The sequence below is a fragment of the Amphiura filiformis genome, chromosome 4 (genome assembly GCF_039555335.1).
Source record: "Amphiura filiformis chromosome 4, Afil_fr2py, whole genome shotgun sequence".
NCBI classification, from domain to species: domain Eukaryota; kingdom Metazoa; phylum Echinodermata; class Ophiuroidea; order Amphilepidida; family Amphiuridae; genus Amphiura; species Amphiura filiformis.
The window spans coordinates 73,964,757-73,981,940 of NC_092631.1; the positions used below are offsets into that span (position 1 = coordinate 73,964,757).

General features: G+C 35.3%; 1 protein-coding gene across 1 annotated transcript in view; it reads left to right on the forward strand.

The window, feature by feature from the left end:
* The first annotated feature begins 1,580 nt into the window (after positions 1 to 1,580).
* The window catches only part of LOC140151405 (queuosine-tRNA galactosyltransferase-like), a 32,011-nt gene continuing 16,407 nt past the window's right edge, over positions 1,581 to 17,184 (forward strand). The window contains exons 1-6 of the mRNA XM_072173733.1: positions 1,581 to 1,740; positions 4,243 to 4,430; positions 5,947 to 6,063; positions 7,224 to 7,323; positions 8,217 to 8,281; positions 8,801 to 8,866. Of these exons, the coding sequence (XP_072029834.1) occupies positions 4,401 to 4,430; positions 5,947 to 6,063; positions 7,224 to 7,323; positions 8,217 to 8,281; positions 8,801 to 8,866 (378 nt within the window). The 5' untranslated portion in view covers positions 1,581 to 1,740; positions 4,243 to 4,400. The remainder of the gene's footprint in view (positions 1,741 to 4,242; positions 4,431 to 5,946; positions 6,064 to 7,223; positions 7,324 to 8,216; positions 8,282 to 8,800; positions 8,867 to 17,184) is intronic.

The window sequence follows — 17,184 nt, forward strand, 5'->3', positions numbered from 1 at the left end:
CATAGAATGGAGTCAGGGCTTGCTCAATATATATAGTTAACAGAAAAAAATAAAACATAGAACTGAATGGAGATTTAAGGATATGTACCATCTGTCAAAAAGGCAGGCACTTTCGCGTAACGTCCGTAACGCTCGTTTCTAATTTCTGTAGCTTAAACTAAGAGAGCCAAAACAAAATTGCTTCATTATATTGAACATTTGAGTGTGTACTAGTATTAGTAGCATACATGTACTAAGAAATAAAGTGTTATCCTAACAGTAAACATGTGTGCTATTCAATTAAAAGTTGTAAGTTGCATGTATCTGTAAACATCCGTAACGGTGGGATTGCCCCTTTTCTTACAGTGTACAATGTAAATACTCGTTGAATGGAACAGTCCATATTATGAAAATATTCTCACCATTGAACTCATATAAAACATTCAATATAAATTTGTATACTATAGACCAGTGGCAGTATCCATTTACAATATTAAACATCTAAAATGTTAAATGAAGATACTGAGTTACAACTTTATACAGTTTATACATGGATATCATATATCATATGTGATTAATTGATATCTAACTGAGCCCAAAAAAATGAGCCCAAAAATGAGCCCACATGTTGTGATATTTCTTATGTGCGATTATCTCATCACAAAAATAAATTATATATATTTGGGTTAAGTGAAGTAGGCCTACTATAGACAACATATATGCAGGTTTCCTTGAAAAATCTTTGTAAAATTTGTATTGTATTTTTGGACGAATTTGGCTGACTAGCAAATGTGTTAACTAAGGTTTGCCTGAATATACCTATATACAATGATTACTGAATAAAAATATCATGATATAAAAATTATAAGGCATAAGGGGTGGTGCAATAATTATGTGTACCCCTGGGGTGGTGAATTGGTGGTCAAAATGGTCTGCCAAAAATCGCTTGCCCCCCCCCCCCCTCTGGCCGTGCCAACAAATCTTTTCCCCCCTTTTGATGTGCCAAAAAACCTTTCCCCCCCTTTTGATGTACCACCAAATCTTTGCCCCCCCCCCCCCTTACCAATGCAAGATTTTTGGGAACCTGAATTTACAACCTTAAATTGCCTTACCATATAATGCGAGCGCAGCGAGCAGAAAATTTTGCATATTTTTGAACGTGTTCCTAACGTTTTCCTACACCTTTTTAGCACATAATATAGAAACGGTGCCCAAAATATCTGCGCCTAAAAATCGCTACCCCCCTTTGACTTGCCAAAAATCGCTTGACCCCCCCCTTCGACCTGCCAAAAATGCTTGCCCCCCCCTTTTGGCCTGCCAAAAGATCTTTGCCCCCCCTATAATTCACCACCCCGGGCGTACACATAATTATTGCACCAACCCTAAGCATGTTTGAAAAACTTTGATAAGCTTACCAATAATTCAATATATGAATGTTCAATGTACTGCAGGTATGTATGCTAGCCTATCCAAGCCCGATGAGAAGCTCCTTACAATGGCCTGACCCTATCTTATGTCTACTGGTCCTATCTATCTGCATGCATGATGCATTGGATGATGGTGATAACATGGATGATAAGCTCACACACAGATGATCTTGCATGCTGGCATGCTTAGTGTGACAATTCGATTGCGCAATATTATTGGTTATGGCTGTCTGTACCAAGTACCCTGTGAGAGCTCGTCACCGTGCAGAATTTGGCAGATTGGCAGCTGATTGCATGATTGGCACTTAAATTGGCACTGACACACTGACACTTGGTAAGATATAATTATTACAGAAACAAATATTTCTTTACATATTCATCTCGTTCATAGTTCAGATGATTTATAAAGCTTAAATAGAAGACATACTGGCATAAGTAAAGCACAATAAATTGGGCGATCTTGACTTTTAGACCACCCTCGGCCTCGCTATATACATACATGTAGGGCTCAAATATTATTATATCCCTCATTAATATATTCTCGTTCATTAATTGGTTAAACGAGTATCATGTGACCAAAAATAGTTTTGCTATTTTGCAAACTTGTTAACAAGCTGATTGATGAGGGAACGGGTACTATTCAAAGTACTATCTCCCGGGAAATAGTTTTACTATCTCCCTCTGGCGCCCCGGAGCGTGTATGACCTCATAACAGCGTCGCAGTTACTAGTGGTCAATGCAACTCGCCACATACGCGGGATATCAGTACCGGCCCGGGGTATTAATGCGTTTTGTCTTATGGCACACAATTAAGCAGCACAGACATGACAGAAGTGCAGCTAAAATACGGCGATTTAATGGCATTACATCAGGATCAGTATCTTAATATTGATGGTGAAATAACAGGGAACATGTTAACATGGTTACTCGTTTCACGGCGGTATTGTAGAGGTTGTCACACATTTTTACGGTAAGCTTTAGCCACTCAACTGTGTGCGTGCTTTGTGCATTCAATCAACATGATCAAAACAAAGCAAGGCCGGCGTAGCCTTGACTAGGCCTAGCCTACATTTATGCCTAGGCCTATGCCTTGTGTTTAATGAACAAAGAATATATATTAATGAAGGATATAAAACAAATATTTACTGCTCTAAATTCGGGATCTGGTTGAATCTATTGGTCCCCTCGGTGAACTGGAGACCGTGAGCCTACTATTTTCCCTCGACCTGGCGGTCTCGGGAAAATAGTAGGCTCACGGTCTCCAGTTCACCTCGGGAACCAATAGATTCCACCAGATCCCTCATGAGCAGTAAATATTTGTATACTATTTCATCAAGGTTTAATATTCTAACAAGCTTAAAAACTAAAAGTTTCATCTAAGGAGTCAAGCTTTAAACTATTAAGCAACAATATCCAACAAGCTAAAACGATTTTTTACCGGTTTTAACAAGCTAAAACCAATTTTTGAAAAGAAGCTTTAACATCAATTTTTTCATTGTAAAAACCATCTAAACAATCTTTAAAAATACATTGACCTACCTAATATTACTAATCTATGTTTCCGATGATATCCAAGAAGCTAAAATATTGTGAAAGAGGGCAGGGCTTTGAGTAATGAGGAAATTACGGGTAAAATACATCACGTTTTTCGAGAAATTCGCCATCTTGAATAAATGCAGAATTGCGTCATGCAGTAAAACGATGTCAAACACGCTTGAAAATGCATGATACGCGAGCGTAAATTACCGTCAAAATGAGCGTACATCAAGCCCGACATCAAGCGCTTGTGCTACGCGAAAACTTCGGAGCTGGCATCACACCGGTTTTGTAACCAGCTCTTTTACGTCAAAAAAAGTTATAAAACGTGAATTTTGGAACAAAATAAAGCTTGTTTGATGGAATAAAAGGTATGTTTGTACAGTTGAAAACATGTTTAACCTTGTTGCGAAAGTTTAATATGATAAATTTGCAATTTGTACCTTATATAGCTCGGGTGGTCTAAAAGTCAGGATCACCATAAATTGTATGTCAATTAAAAATTAATGGTGGACAGCAACGACGCGTACACATGATATTGATAATTGATATGATGCATGAGCATTGACGACTCATCTAGACCATGGACGAAAAAAAGATAACAAATGACCATACTATGCATACATGTACAAGTAGTGACGGGTAAACTGCTGCGCACTTTTCCCGCTATCAAGGACTTACGTAAACAGCGCCCAATTGCTGGTACCGGTGCTGCAATTTGTAGCAAGGCCATCTTTTAATACTTTTTCTCAAAGCCGTTCCAATGTTGAAAACCTAATGAGGAATGCAGGTTTTTTAAGGATTTTTTTACTTTTTTTTTTTTTAATCTATCGGACAAGCTTCTTGACAAGGAGGTTTCACTGTGGTCAAGATGAAGACTTTTATTGAGATTTACGATTTAGGCTATTTTGAGAATTTTGTGTGTTGGATTTGGGAAAAAAAAAGAAAAAAAAATGGAAATTTACCCAATCCAGCGGGAATAGCGCTCAAAAAGCAGGGAATTTTTATTGATGCATGTGGGGGCTTTGAGACATAATATTAAATTAAGACTCTTGTTCTGGAATAAATGGTTGGCATTTTGCTATTGATGCATGTGTAAAATATTCTGTACAGTGGAAATGTATTAACACAAAGTTCCTGATATTAACAAACACAAAATGCCAAGTCCCAAGCATTTTATGCATTATGACACAAAATCTTGTAATCTCAAACTAAAATATGAAGCTCTGACAATTTTGGGTTAAACAAAGTTCTACTCTTTTTTTACATTTTTATGTTTCTGAATATACCATTATTTTAGGATGTGACTCATTTGAAAGATGGAACTCCAGATTGCTGTAACTCCACATCGTCCATTTACCAGGCACAAACAGATCAGCATGGCACAATGTTAGTGGCAACAAAACTTGATCAAGTTGTAGGCTGTGATTACGACAAGATATCACACCTATAAACCTGATGGCTGCAAATGATAGGACCATTGATGTTGTAAGTCAACAAATTTAGAATATGGGACCACCCAAAAACCAGGGAAAAGCAGGCACTTCAATAATTAATTGATACAGGTGTAAAGCTGAAACTTTCCTAAAAAGGGTATTTGGTGACAGAAAATTCAAGTCACAGGTGGGAACACATTAGACATTTGTACAGATTCCAGGATCTTTGGGTAGAGCCTAAAGTACTTTGAATTGCTAGCCTTAAATGCCATTGAAATTGAAAAATAAGGGGTCTTTGGGTGACAGTTCCAAGGAGAAATAACATGAATAAGGGGTCTTTAGGTGACAAGAGCATGGGTTTGAAAAAGTTTGGGGTCTTTGGGTGACAGTGCTCACATCACCTAAAATATTGAAGAGCTCCTCCCCCTGGTTCAAAAACTAATATTCTTGGCTCAAAGAATATGCACAATTTGCTCATTGGTTATTGAGAGGTTGTCATACAATGTATCAGGGAAGTTGTAACACTGTACTGGTGTTACTTGCCCCATAAGCCCTTTCGCAATTTCAGAACAGAGTGCATTGTGGGTAATATCCATGAAAAGAATTGGATATAAAAATGGCGACTCGTGCAGTGTATTTCAACGGGAGTGAACCGTGCACTTTAAAAAAATGCTATAGACATTCTTTGGTCCAGATGTCTGCTCAATATACTAGCAAAGTAATTGATTGAGATTGCTTCAAATGGCTAATCTTGTAAAAGATGTAAAAAATCATGGGGGATTCCCTTTGAGTAGCAGTTCATTCACACGGCCGTCAATGAGGGAGATTGGTTCTGTTTATCTCCAGTAAAGACGATGTCTGAGCATACTCAGTTGCAATTTTCTGAAATTGCGAAAGGGCTTATGGTCTGTAAAAGTTGGCCTTCATCAAGTGGGTGCAGATAGCCATATCAATTTCTAAGTGTTCTTTTACTTTTAGCAAACTCTGAATTTACCTACAACACTAAGCAAAATAAATACATCCATTTTTGGCAAATGCTTTGTTATTTAAAAATAAGCGGTCATTGCTCATTATTTTGATGCTAGTATAGACAATATGAGTATGATCTTTCCAATAAGGATACAAAATGTGAAAAAGAAAATATATGGATCATCGGTCAAATTGACTTTTACAATACTCACTTTGGTCAAAAATTGTGTGTGAATGGCTTGTTTTTACGGTTTTATTGTTTGTGGGATGTCCATGCAAAATCTGCACATTGGTTATTTTTAAGGTGTTATCATTTTGCCTGTTTCTTGTCTCCTATGTGGTTACCTTCAGAATCCCAGGGGCTCACCTGGTTACCTAAGCACTTGTACAAGTTACCCCTCTACCTGGTAAGCAAACAGATATCACTCGAAAGCATTCCCCATTCCAAAAACATGCAAGACAACACATGCATCCATGGATGCAGAATATCAGGGTACAAGTTCAGGCCAATTCCGTTCACTAACACTTACTTACAACATAGAATGTAATTAATGCACACACAACAATCATGATTGTTCTTGCCTTTTGTTCATTTTTAGTCAATCATACTACCTGTGCATAATGCTTCTAAATGGCTTGATGAATGCTTGAACTCTGTCTTGGAGCAGAACTTTGAAGGAACATTTGAATTATCTGCATTCAATGATGCCAGCACGGTAAGCTTAAAATCCAAAGGTAAATGCCCTGTATTTTCCTAATTTTTTTTCTAACAACCATAATTTTAATCTCACTATTGTTTTGCTCACCTCAAGTTTGGTAGTGACATCAATGCCTTTTCACCATTGCGCTGCAAGCATGCCAACAAACTGCTCTTGTATGTGTGCTTGATTTACTTTATGCACTTAGTGAAATGCACACCTACATCACGACAGAACATGAGACAAACCATTGTATAGCTGTCCATCGCATCATGTCATCTGACACAGCCCACAACTTGTACACTTGTGTGACTAAAACCGTGTGAAAAGCATGGAACGTGTGTTCCGTGTTTAGGTTCTTCAAACATCTACTTTCAAGAAAAATGTGTGTCTTTTTATCATGTTTTAGGGTAGGCCATAGTTTGGTTCAAACTTAATGTTTGGGGTTCAAAGTTGTTTAGGGGTTGTTGGATAATGCCAACATTAATGTACTTGGTTATGTCCTTTAATGGATGGGGTATGAACGTTTGGACAGTATTTAATGTGGGACATTAGAGCACATCAGACATATCGAATTGCATTCTGAATACGAAGAATGTCCTGATGATATCAAATAATTTTGATTTTTGAAATTAGCAATGTAATACATTTTATGGCAAATGATTAAAAATTGATATTTTTGATATTTAACAGTACTCGAAGTAAACTTTATAAATCTGATGATTTTTACTTTAAGTGTATGTAGGTGGGATAAAAAGCCGACGATCAATTGGAAATTTTGACCTTTCGTATTGAAGATATGGATTTTTTCCCCAAAACACCAAAAAAAATTAGATCTTTTTGGGAAAAAATCCATATCTTCAATATGAAAGGTCAAAATTTTCAATTGATCATCTGCTTTTCCTCCCAGCTACATACACTTTAAGAATATATCATTAGATTTTCGAGAACTGTTATATATGAAAAATGTGAAAAATATCAAAGTTTAATAATTTGTCATAAAATTTGTATTATATCGTGAATTTCAAAAAATGAAAATTATTTGATATCAGAAAGACATTCTTCGTATTCAGAATGCAATTTAATATGTCTGATGTGCTCTCATGTCCCACAAAAATACTGTCGAAACGCTCATTCCAGATCCCTTAAAAAGGTTTCTATAATTATTATTCTTACAGGATGGATCATTGGACATGTTAAAAAGATGGGAAGAGAAGCTGGAAGCAGCAGATATTCCTGTTACATTGGGTGGTCATCAGGGACAACAGCCAAAGGGAGGTAGGATACAAACATTGCAAAGTGGAGCCAGGGGCTTCAACCTGCTTCATATTCTTACTTGTCTTAGGAAATATGCTAGTAGCATAGCAGCAAATTAGCAACTACAGTCTGCACTAATGTTTTACATCCAATGACTACACCTCACTGGCATCCATAACTTGGGCCTTCCATCTATTTTACATGACGCCAGTATCACAGACGTGCAGCGTTTACCACTCCTTTGATGCGGCGCAAGTGCTACAAGTTCCGATGCGCTCGCGATAGTGGGCGTCTTGGATCGCAATCCAAATGAATAAGATAGTTTGGATGGCCCCCAGCTATGGCCAAATTAATCCTGACCATCACTTAGATCGTCGGATTCGTCTTTACTCAGTTCTTCCTGCCAGGTCCATTGGGCAATGTGCTGTCTCATTGTGCATGACCCAACTGTCACTGAGTGTCTGACATTATAGGGTGGGGGTCTGCCTCCATCAAAAAATGTGATGTGATATAAAATAATAGCTACCGGTACTGAGATGGGTTGAGATATTTGAAGTCATTGTACAAGACCCAACTGCAAGTCACTGACATATCCGACATTATAGGGTGGAGGTCTGCATCCGCCAAAATTTGATACAGTAATGGCTACCGGTACTGGTATGGAATGAGATATAATGTAAAATTCATTCATCTGGTACTAGGTGAGAGTACTATAATCTTTGGAACCTAACATGAACACCAATTATGTTGCTGGTCTTTCAAATAGTGAATGTGAATGTATGTATATTTAAAATTAGAAGCAAAATAATAATATTGCTCCTAATGTTTTCATTGATTTTGACTTCTTTAATGAAATTAATCAAATCCCACTCATTATTATCATTCTTGATTTTTGTTAATGTATTGTTTTTCAGTTGGTTTTGCCAAGAATCAAGCAGTGGCTCAAAGCAGAGGGAGATACCTGTGTTTTCTGGATGCTGTAAGTCAATTTCATTAATGTACTTAGATAATGTGATAAACACCTGCAAGTCCCATAATGTCGCCCATTGAGGATAAAACTCATGGAACCAGACGACGATTTTTTGGTCATGAAAGATGAACAAAAATTGTATTATTGGTATCTGAGAAAAAGGAATATTTTCTCTCAAAATTGAACATTTGTATTTTCAACAAAATGCAATGCCACTTTTACCTAATATGTTACCAACTTTTCTTGTTATTTGCCTTAGGTGTCATAATATTGCAGTATTTTATCTTTTTTACTGGTGTACATGCCAATTGCACTGCCAACCACAATTTTGAATTTTATGGACACTGGACAGTGTTTCTAGATGCTAGTAGTATATCTTTTCTCATAATTTTCATTTTCCCAAAATCATGAAAAAGAGTCCTAGTCAGCCCAAATTGAGTCTTGGTTCCAGGTAAATTCTTATGAACCAAGACTCATATTTTGTGTGTGTTTTTGAGTTGTAGACCTTTTGTTTTGTATTCCTTTTAGGATGATGTGATGGACACCCATAGAATAGAGTTGCAGTATGCAGCATCAGTAGACCGGCAAAATGCAGTAAGTATTACCAAAATCATGGTTGGTTTCACAGTCAAGGTCTGTTAACTATCATTTGTTTCACCTCAAGTTTGGTTGTATGTATGTACGTACATGTATTTTGCTGGTCGTAGGATCGCACACACTAACCATATTCCGCAGAGTGAATATAGGCGCTTGCAAGGACAATTTGCCAGCACGCTTGTGGGGCAATCTCGTAAAAACATGGACATCACTACCAAACTCAAGGTGAAAAGAAATGTGTGTAAAACATATGTAAAACTATGTTAAGGGGTCGGTCACCCACCTATGCACAGTATTTTTGTGGGGCCTGAGAGCAAACCAGACATATCGAATTGCATTCTGAATATGAAGAATGTCCTTCTGATATCAAATAATTTTGATTTTTTGACACAATATCATACAAATTTTATGGCAAATTATTAAAAATTGAAGCCGGATCAAGTCACACATGACATGACATTACTATCTTCAGTTTATAACTAACAGCAGACAGCCTGTTGAAGCCACAAATAGCATAATCTTCAGTGGATAGCAAAAGCCTTATCAAGACACACATATCATTACTATCTTCAGTAGATAGCAAAAGCCTGATCAAGACACACATATCATTACTATCTTCAGATAGATAGCAAAAGCCAGATCAAGACATACATATCATTACTATCTTCAGTAGATAGCAATGGTCTTATCAAGACATACATAGTATTAATATTTTCAGTAGATAGCAAAAGCCTTATCAAGACACACATATCATTACTATCTTCAGTAGATAGCAAAAGCCTTATCTAGACACACATAGCATTACTATCATCAGTAGATAGCAAAAGCCTTATCAAGACACACATAGCATTACTATCTTCAGTAGATAGCAATGGTCTTATCAAGACATACATAGTATTAATATTTTCAGTAGATAGCAAAAGCCTTATCAAGACACACATATCATTACTATCTTCAGTAGATAGCAAAAGCCTTATCTAGACACACATAGCATTACTATCATCAGTAGATAGCAAAAGCCTTATCAAGACACACTATAGCATTATTATCTTCAGTAGATAGCAAAAGCCTTATCAAGACACACATAGCATTACTATATTCAGTAGATAGCAAAAGCCTGATCAAGACATACATAGCATTACTATCTTCAGTAGATAGCACAAGTCAGACCAAGACACATATAGCATTACTATCTTCAGTAGATAGTAAAAACCTTATCAAGACACACATAGCATTACTATCTTCAGTAGACAGCAAAAGCCTGATTAAATACACATAGCATTACTATCTTCAGTAGACAGCAAAAACCTGATTAAAACACACATAGTATTACTATCTTCAGTAGATAGCAAAAGCCTTATCATGACACACATAATAGCATTACTATCTTCAGCAGATAGCAAAAGTCAGACCAAGACACATAATAGCATTGCTATCTTCAGTAGATAGCAAAAACCTTATCAAGACACACATAGCATTACTATCCTCATTAGATAGCAAAAGCCTGATCAAGTCACACATATTATTAATATCTTCAGTAGATAGCAAAAGCCTTATCAAGACACACATAGCATTACTATCTTCATTAGATAGCAAAAGCCTGATCAAGTCACACATAGTATTAATATTTTCAGTAGATAATAAAAGCCTTATCAAGACACACATAGCATTACTATCATCAATAGATAGCAAAAGCCTTATCAAGACACATAACATTACTATCTTCAGTAGATAGCAAAAGCCTTATTGAGACACACATAGTATTACTATCTTCAGTGGATAGCAAAGGACACATATTATTATTATCTTCAGTAGATAACAAAAACCTTATCAAGACACACATAGCATTACTATCTTCAGTAGATAGCAAAAGCCTGATCAAGACACACATAGCCAGGGATGCAAATTGTGCGGGAGCGGGGAGCACCGCTCCTAGGAAATGAGAGTCAAAATTGAGGAAATAATGCCATGGGAAGAAAAAAAAAAAGAGGAAAAAGGAGGGAGAGAGAAGAAAAGAAAAGAGAAGAGGAAGAGGGAAAAAAAGAAAAAAAAGAAGAAGAGTGAGGTACAAGATAATAGGGATGGCTGTGAGGAAGTGAAGCTACTGAATGAAAGAGAGGAAATCTTTAAAGACACCACTGGTTGTGTAAAATTTGGAGGAATTCACATTATTGTTCAAGAAATAAGAGCAAAAAAAAAAGGAAGGTGTTGGTGTTAGAATACTGAAATGGGATATGAGAAAATTTACAATTCATCACCATAGGAGGTATTCAATGTAATTTAACAGGAAAAAAGAAGTTGGATGAAGACAGGTGGAAACAGGGCTCATATCTGAGGAAATTTAGAGAGGCAGCAATCATACCTGAGGAAATTTATAGAGAGGCAGCAATGGGGATTTTATAGGAACAAAAGTTATGAAGGAATTCAGTGTACTTAGTATCAATACTAATGCCACTGAGAAGAGAACAAACTGGAAAATATTGAGGAAATTTAAAAAGAAGGACCATATAAAGCACTAAACAAGTTGTGCTCCAATGACAAAAAATGAAAGTGGAAAGGGGGTAAAGGAAAATAAAAGGGAAAGGAGCTTCTGTCCGACCAAAATTGACCCCAAACTAGTGTAAATACCAAATTTTTGCACGCTACGTGCGCACATTGTCTTCGTAAAGCCTATTTTGGAATCTCGAAGACCTAACATACAGTCGCTCTAAAAATTCACGCTATGTCAACATTCTCATCTTTTGAAGTGCAGAATAAAGCTATTTTATGCATGGTAAGATTGAGGAAATCTTGAGCCTATTACCTTGCTCCTGAGGAAGAAATCACAATTTGCACCCCTGCACATAGCATTACTATCTTCAGTAGATAGCAATGGTCTTATCAAGACATACATAGTATTAATATTTTCAGTAGATAGCAAAAGCCTTATCAAGACACACATATTATTACTATCTTCAGTAGATAGCAAAATTCTTCTTTTTTTTTTATCTTTCTAGCCCATGAGGGTCTTTATTAAAGTGACACAAAAAAACAACAATATACAAACATGTATATTAACAAAAACACACACAAAAATTACATCAGCCAGCAATGATTGTTACATAATACATGACAAAACTTTTCTATAATGGTATTACCAATACATTGGTTCCCATTTCTTGACATGAACACCATATTTATCTTTACTGAAGGCAATATTTTTCTCAACTTTTTCCATAAAGTATAACCACGCCTTGAAATCAGAGAAATTCAGTTTTAATTCTTGAACTCTACACTTGTAAATGTATCTTTTTGCAAAAAGTATAATCATATTTATGAAAACCATATTTATATCATCTTTATAGCATCCAAGACAAATGTCAAAATATGTTAACTGCACATTGATATTTACATCTTTCAGCCATTTCATAATATTGTCTCAAAACCTTGATACACTGTGACAATCCCACATTAAATGTCTCATTGTTTCCTTAGCTTTCTTACAAAATGAGCATCTGTCACTTTCAATTTTTCCAATTTTAAACAAGAATTCATTTGTTGGAAGAATCCTATGGATGAACCTAAATTGAAAATAGTGATCTTTAGTTTCAATTGATAATTTGATTTGATTTCGGACTGTACGGACGTACCTATTTACTGCTCCGTTACACACCAAAACTATGCTATATTGATAAACAGTTAGAGGCAATTCGTTAGGGCCAACTGCCCGGCGGCGCACGGGGACATTCTAGTACTACTACCGCCGATAAATTTGCGGAACATTTTATAGTTAATACAGATTTGATTTGAATTTGCTATACACTACAATTGCTACATGATCTGATGATGGAGGGCTTGGAAGAGAGTGCCGCATCATCTGGCACCAGCACAACATCAAATGCCTTTGTTAATGAACTTATGCTGAATGAGAAGTTTAAACTGTTCTTGAAGGACTTAATGCAGGAGGCAGTGCAAGAAAAAATGAAAACCCTAGTAAGTGATGTGAATGCACTCAGGACTGAGGTGGACGACTTGAAGGAGGACTTGCAGAAATTGAGAGGGGAAAACCACGACCTCTTTTGTAAGCAAGAAAAACTTGAACATGAACGCGAGAAAGATGAAATGTTAAGGGCAGACTTAACGAATCAGCTGCACTCAAGATCAAAAGCAGTGGAAGATCTGCAGCAATACACTCGCAGAAATTGCGTTCTGGTGACTGGTGTGCCTGAAGAAGAGAAAGAAAACACAGATGCAACAATCATCAAATTAGCCAACGAGAGAATGAAAGTACCCTTAAGTGAAGATGATCTAGACAGATCCCACCGGATTGGAAAGCCAACCACAGGAAAAGCACGAGCGATTGTGGTGAAATTTAGTAGATATAATGTGAGAAATAAGTTCATAATGAACAGGACAAACTTAAAAGGAACCAAAATCGCGGTTCATGATCTGCTCACCCGCTCACACAACAACTTCTGAAAAGGGCGCAAGAGCTTGTTGAGCAGTGTCACCGTGAAGGCGGCATGGACATGGGACGGAAGAGTAACAGTCTTGGTAGCAGCAGCTAATGGAAAATCAAGAAAGGTAACTGTAACAAGTCAAGAACAGCTCCACAAGATCTATTCTGAGCAACAGTGAAACAGTAACTCTCTCTGAATCCAGAACTCTATAAAATGACTATGTATACCTATATATTTTTTTTTTAAATCATAATTTGTCAAAATATTATCAAAAGATATGTTAATGACAAGATAATTCCCTGCGGTTAGAAAGGTAAGAGCTGGATTGATCTTGTATTTTGTAATTTGCAATGTTAAAATGTTAAAATGTGTAATTTTTATAATGAATGTTTCCACTCAAAAAACGTTTATCAATGACTACTAAAATGGCGGCGTTATAAATTTCATACCATCTTCTACTGAGCCTATGAAGTCATGCTTACTTTACAGCCTTTACCAAAATTGCAAACATTAGTTACTATCTCAGTATGTGTAAACACTTTTAAGTATTTAAAAATACCATAATTCTTTCATATACCAATACAACGAGAAAATTGTAACAAACAGTATTATTCAGTATTACGAAAACAATCAATTAAGTGGAATGTAGCATACTTATGACTTGCCGTGGCTCAGTAGTCGATACTTGTTAATAATAATCCTTGCTGCCGGTCGTTGGCCTTACGTTACTTTCAGTAGCCTGTTGAAAAATAGCTTAATTTAACTGTTAAAATATTTTCATGATCAAGGGAAACGGTTGATTTATATATATAAACTTTTTCCCTGGTATATTAATAGATTTTTTTTTTTTTTTTAATATACTTTTCGTTTAATGTCTGCTATTTGTGATGATGCTTGTGTGTCTTGCTCAAAAAAAGTTTAAATTGTCATAAAAATATAACATGTAAAATATGCAAAGGAATTGATCATAAAAAATGTACCAAATTGAAACCAAAAGAACTACAGCGTATAAAACACAATGAATGGACTTGTAACAATTGTACGATGGCTCAAAATAAAGACACAAGTTCTGGACGATGATAGCGATGATATAAATATCACACATCATCTTAAAACAGCAGATATTACTGATGCCAACTTTATTAAGAAATACGATGAAATGATTTTCAATCCATTGAAATTTGAAAATAGTACTACAGATAAAGATAATATTACTAATGACAAATGTATCCACCAATGTAACTATGTAACACCAAACCAATGTTCCTTCTTAAAAATGGTAAATTAAATTTTATGAATGTTAACATTAAAAGACTAAAAAAGAACTTTGACAAACTCAAGGAATGTATGAAAGCTATTAACTACGACTTTACCATAATAGGTATTTCTGAAACCCATTTAAGAGATAAGCCACCTGATTTTTACAAAATCGCTGGATATAACTTTGAATGTGTCCACAGAGTTGGAAGACAGAAAGGGGAGTAGGCATGTATATTTCGGACAAACTTAAATACCAGGTACGCAAAGACTTAAGTAAATCAACCCCAAACTTTGAGTCATGCTTTATAGAAATTGAAAATGTAAATAAACGAAATATCATTGTTGGTACTGTATACAGAGCCCATACATCTATTAATGATTTCATAACAGGAATAGATCCTATTTTAAAGACTATTAATGCTGAAAAAAAGCTTACCTATGTTTTAGGCGATTTTAATATAGATCTATTAAAAGTTGAGGAACATAAAGCATACCATGATTATTTAGACCTAATTTATTCCTATTCATTAATGCCAACTATATACAAACCGACTAGAATTACTGAAACAACCGCTACACTAATTGATAATATATTAACGAATAACGAAGCTGTAATTCAGTCTGCTATCATAGTTACAGATGTGAGTGACCACTTTCCAACAATCTTGTCAACAAATCTAGATGTAACTGACATTCCAAGTCCAACGGTGACACATAAAAGGGTTCATAGTAACGAAAATATTTACATGTTAAAGAAAAGATTAGCTGATGTCAAATGGGAAGAATACCTAGATAATATAAATGCAGATGATGACTACAATAAGTTTATCAGTATATTTAATAAAATATATGATGAATGTATTCCTTTAAAGAAATGTTCAAATAAAAGGAAAAGGGATCCGAAATCGCCGTGGATAACCAAAGGGTTACTAAAGAGTATAAACATTAAAAATACTTTATATAAACAGCATTTGCAAAACCCAAGTGCTGAACGCCTTCACAAATTTAAAATATATAGAAATAAACTTCATGCTTTGATACGCAAATCTAAGAGGAAATATTATTTTACCAAGTTTGAGCGTTCTAAAAAATAATATGAAACAAACATGGAAAACAATCAATAATATCATTGGCATTGGTAAAACAAGACAAGCTCAAAAGAAATTTAGAAGTGACAACGGCAATACTATTACCAATCCCCATGATATTTCCAACCTTTCTAACGATTTCTTTGTACATGTAGGTCCTAATCTAGCATCACAAATTCACAAATCAGGTAAAGATTATTTTGATTACCTAAAAAATCCAGCATCTAGCAGTATGTATATGAAGCCAGTTGTTGAAATGGAAATCATTAAAATTATTGATAAATTTAATCAAAATAAAAGTGCTGGTCATGATAATATTGGAAATTTTATTATAAAAAGAGTTGCAAAGGAAATTGTTCAGCCGCTTGCCTCAATCTTTAATCTCTCCATTTCAACCGTGTTGTGACACAAAAGTAAAAATAGCAAAGGTAATACCAATCTATAAAAAAGAAGATTCTGAAGTATTTTCTAATTATCGCCCAATTTCGGTACTACCTTGTTTTTCAAGATACTTGAAAGACTAGTGTTTAATAGATGTATTGCGTATATAGATAGTAATAAAATACTAAATGATAAGCAGTTTGGTTCTCGAAACAACCATTCTACATACATGGCCATAACTCAACTAGTTGACAAAGTTAACTATGCCGTTGAAAGAAACGAAACCACAATTGGAATTTTCTTAGACCTTTCCAAAGCCTTTGACACCATCGACCATAACATATTAATTCATAAATTGGAACACTATGGTTTTCGTGGTATCGTACTTCAGTGGTTCACTAATTATTTAAGCAACAGAAAACAATATGTACATTACAACTCTTGTGAATCAGAACTTAAAGATATTATTTGTGGTGTACCTCAAGGTTCTATACTGGGTCCCTTATTATTCATTCTCTATGTAAACGATATTATCAACACATCAGATGTATTAGACTTTATATTATTCGCAGATGACACTACTATTCTGTACTCACATAAAGATATTGAAAGTAAATATCAATTAATTAATAATGAATTGAAAGAAATTAGTAATTGGTTCAAGTCGAACAAACTATCGGTAAATGCAAGTAAAACAAATTACATGGTTTTGGGTACACCACATATGACATCAAAAATAAACTCAACTGTGTGTGATGTATCTCCTGAGATCATTTTAGATGAGTCAGTTCTGGAACGGGTTACTAATACAAAATTCCTGGGTGTGATTATTGATGAATGTTTGACGTGGAAATACCATATAAACTGTATAGCAAAAAACCATCTCGCTGAAATATTGGAGTTATGAACAAACTTAAATTTTATGTACCTGATCGTATCCTGTATTCTCTATATTGTACTCTTGTTTTACCTTATTTAAATTACGGAATATTGATTTGGGGTGATACGTGTAAAACATACTTGGATAAAATTATGAAATTACAGAAATGGGCTGTGAGGACAATAGCAAATAGTCATTATAGAAGCCACACTGCTCCCTTATTTGCCAAATACAATATTTTAACTCTTGCAGACACCTACAAACTTG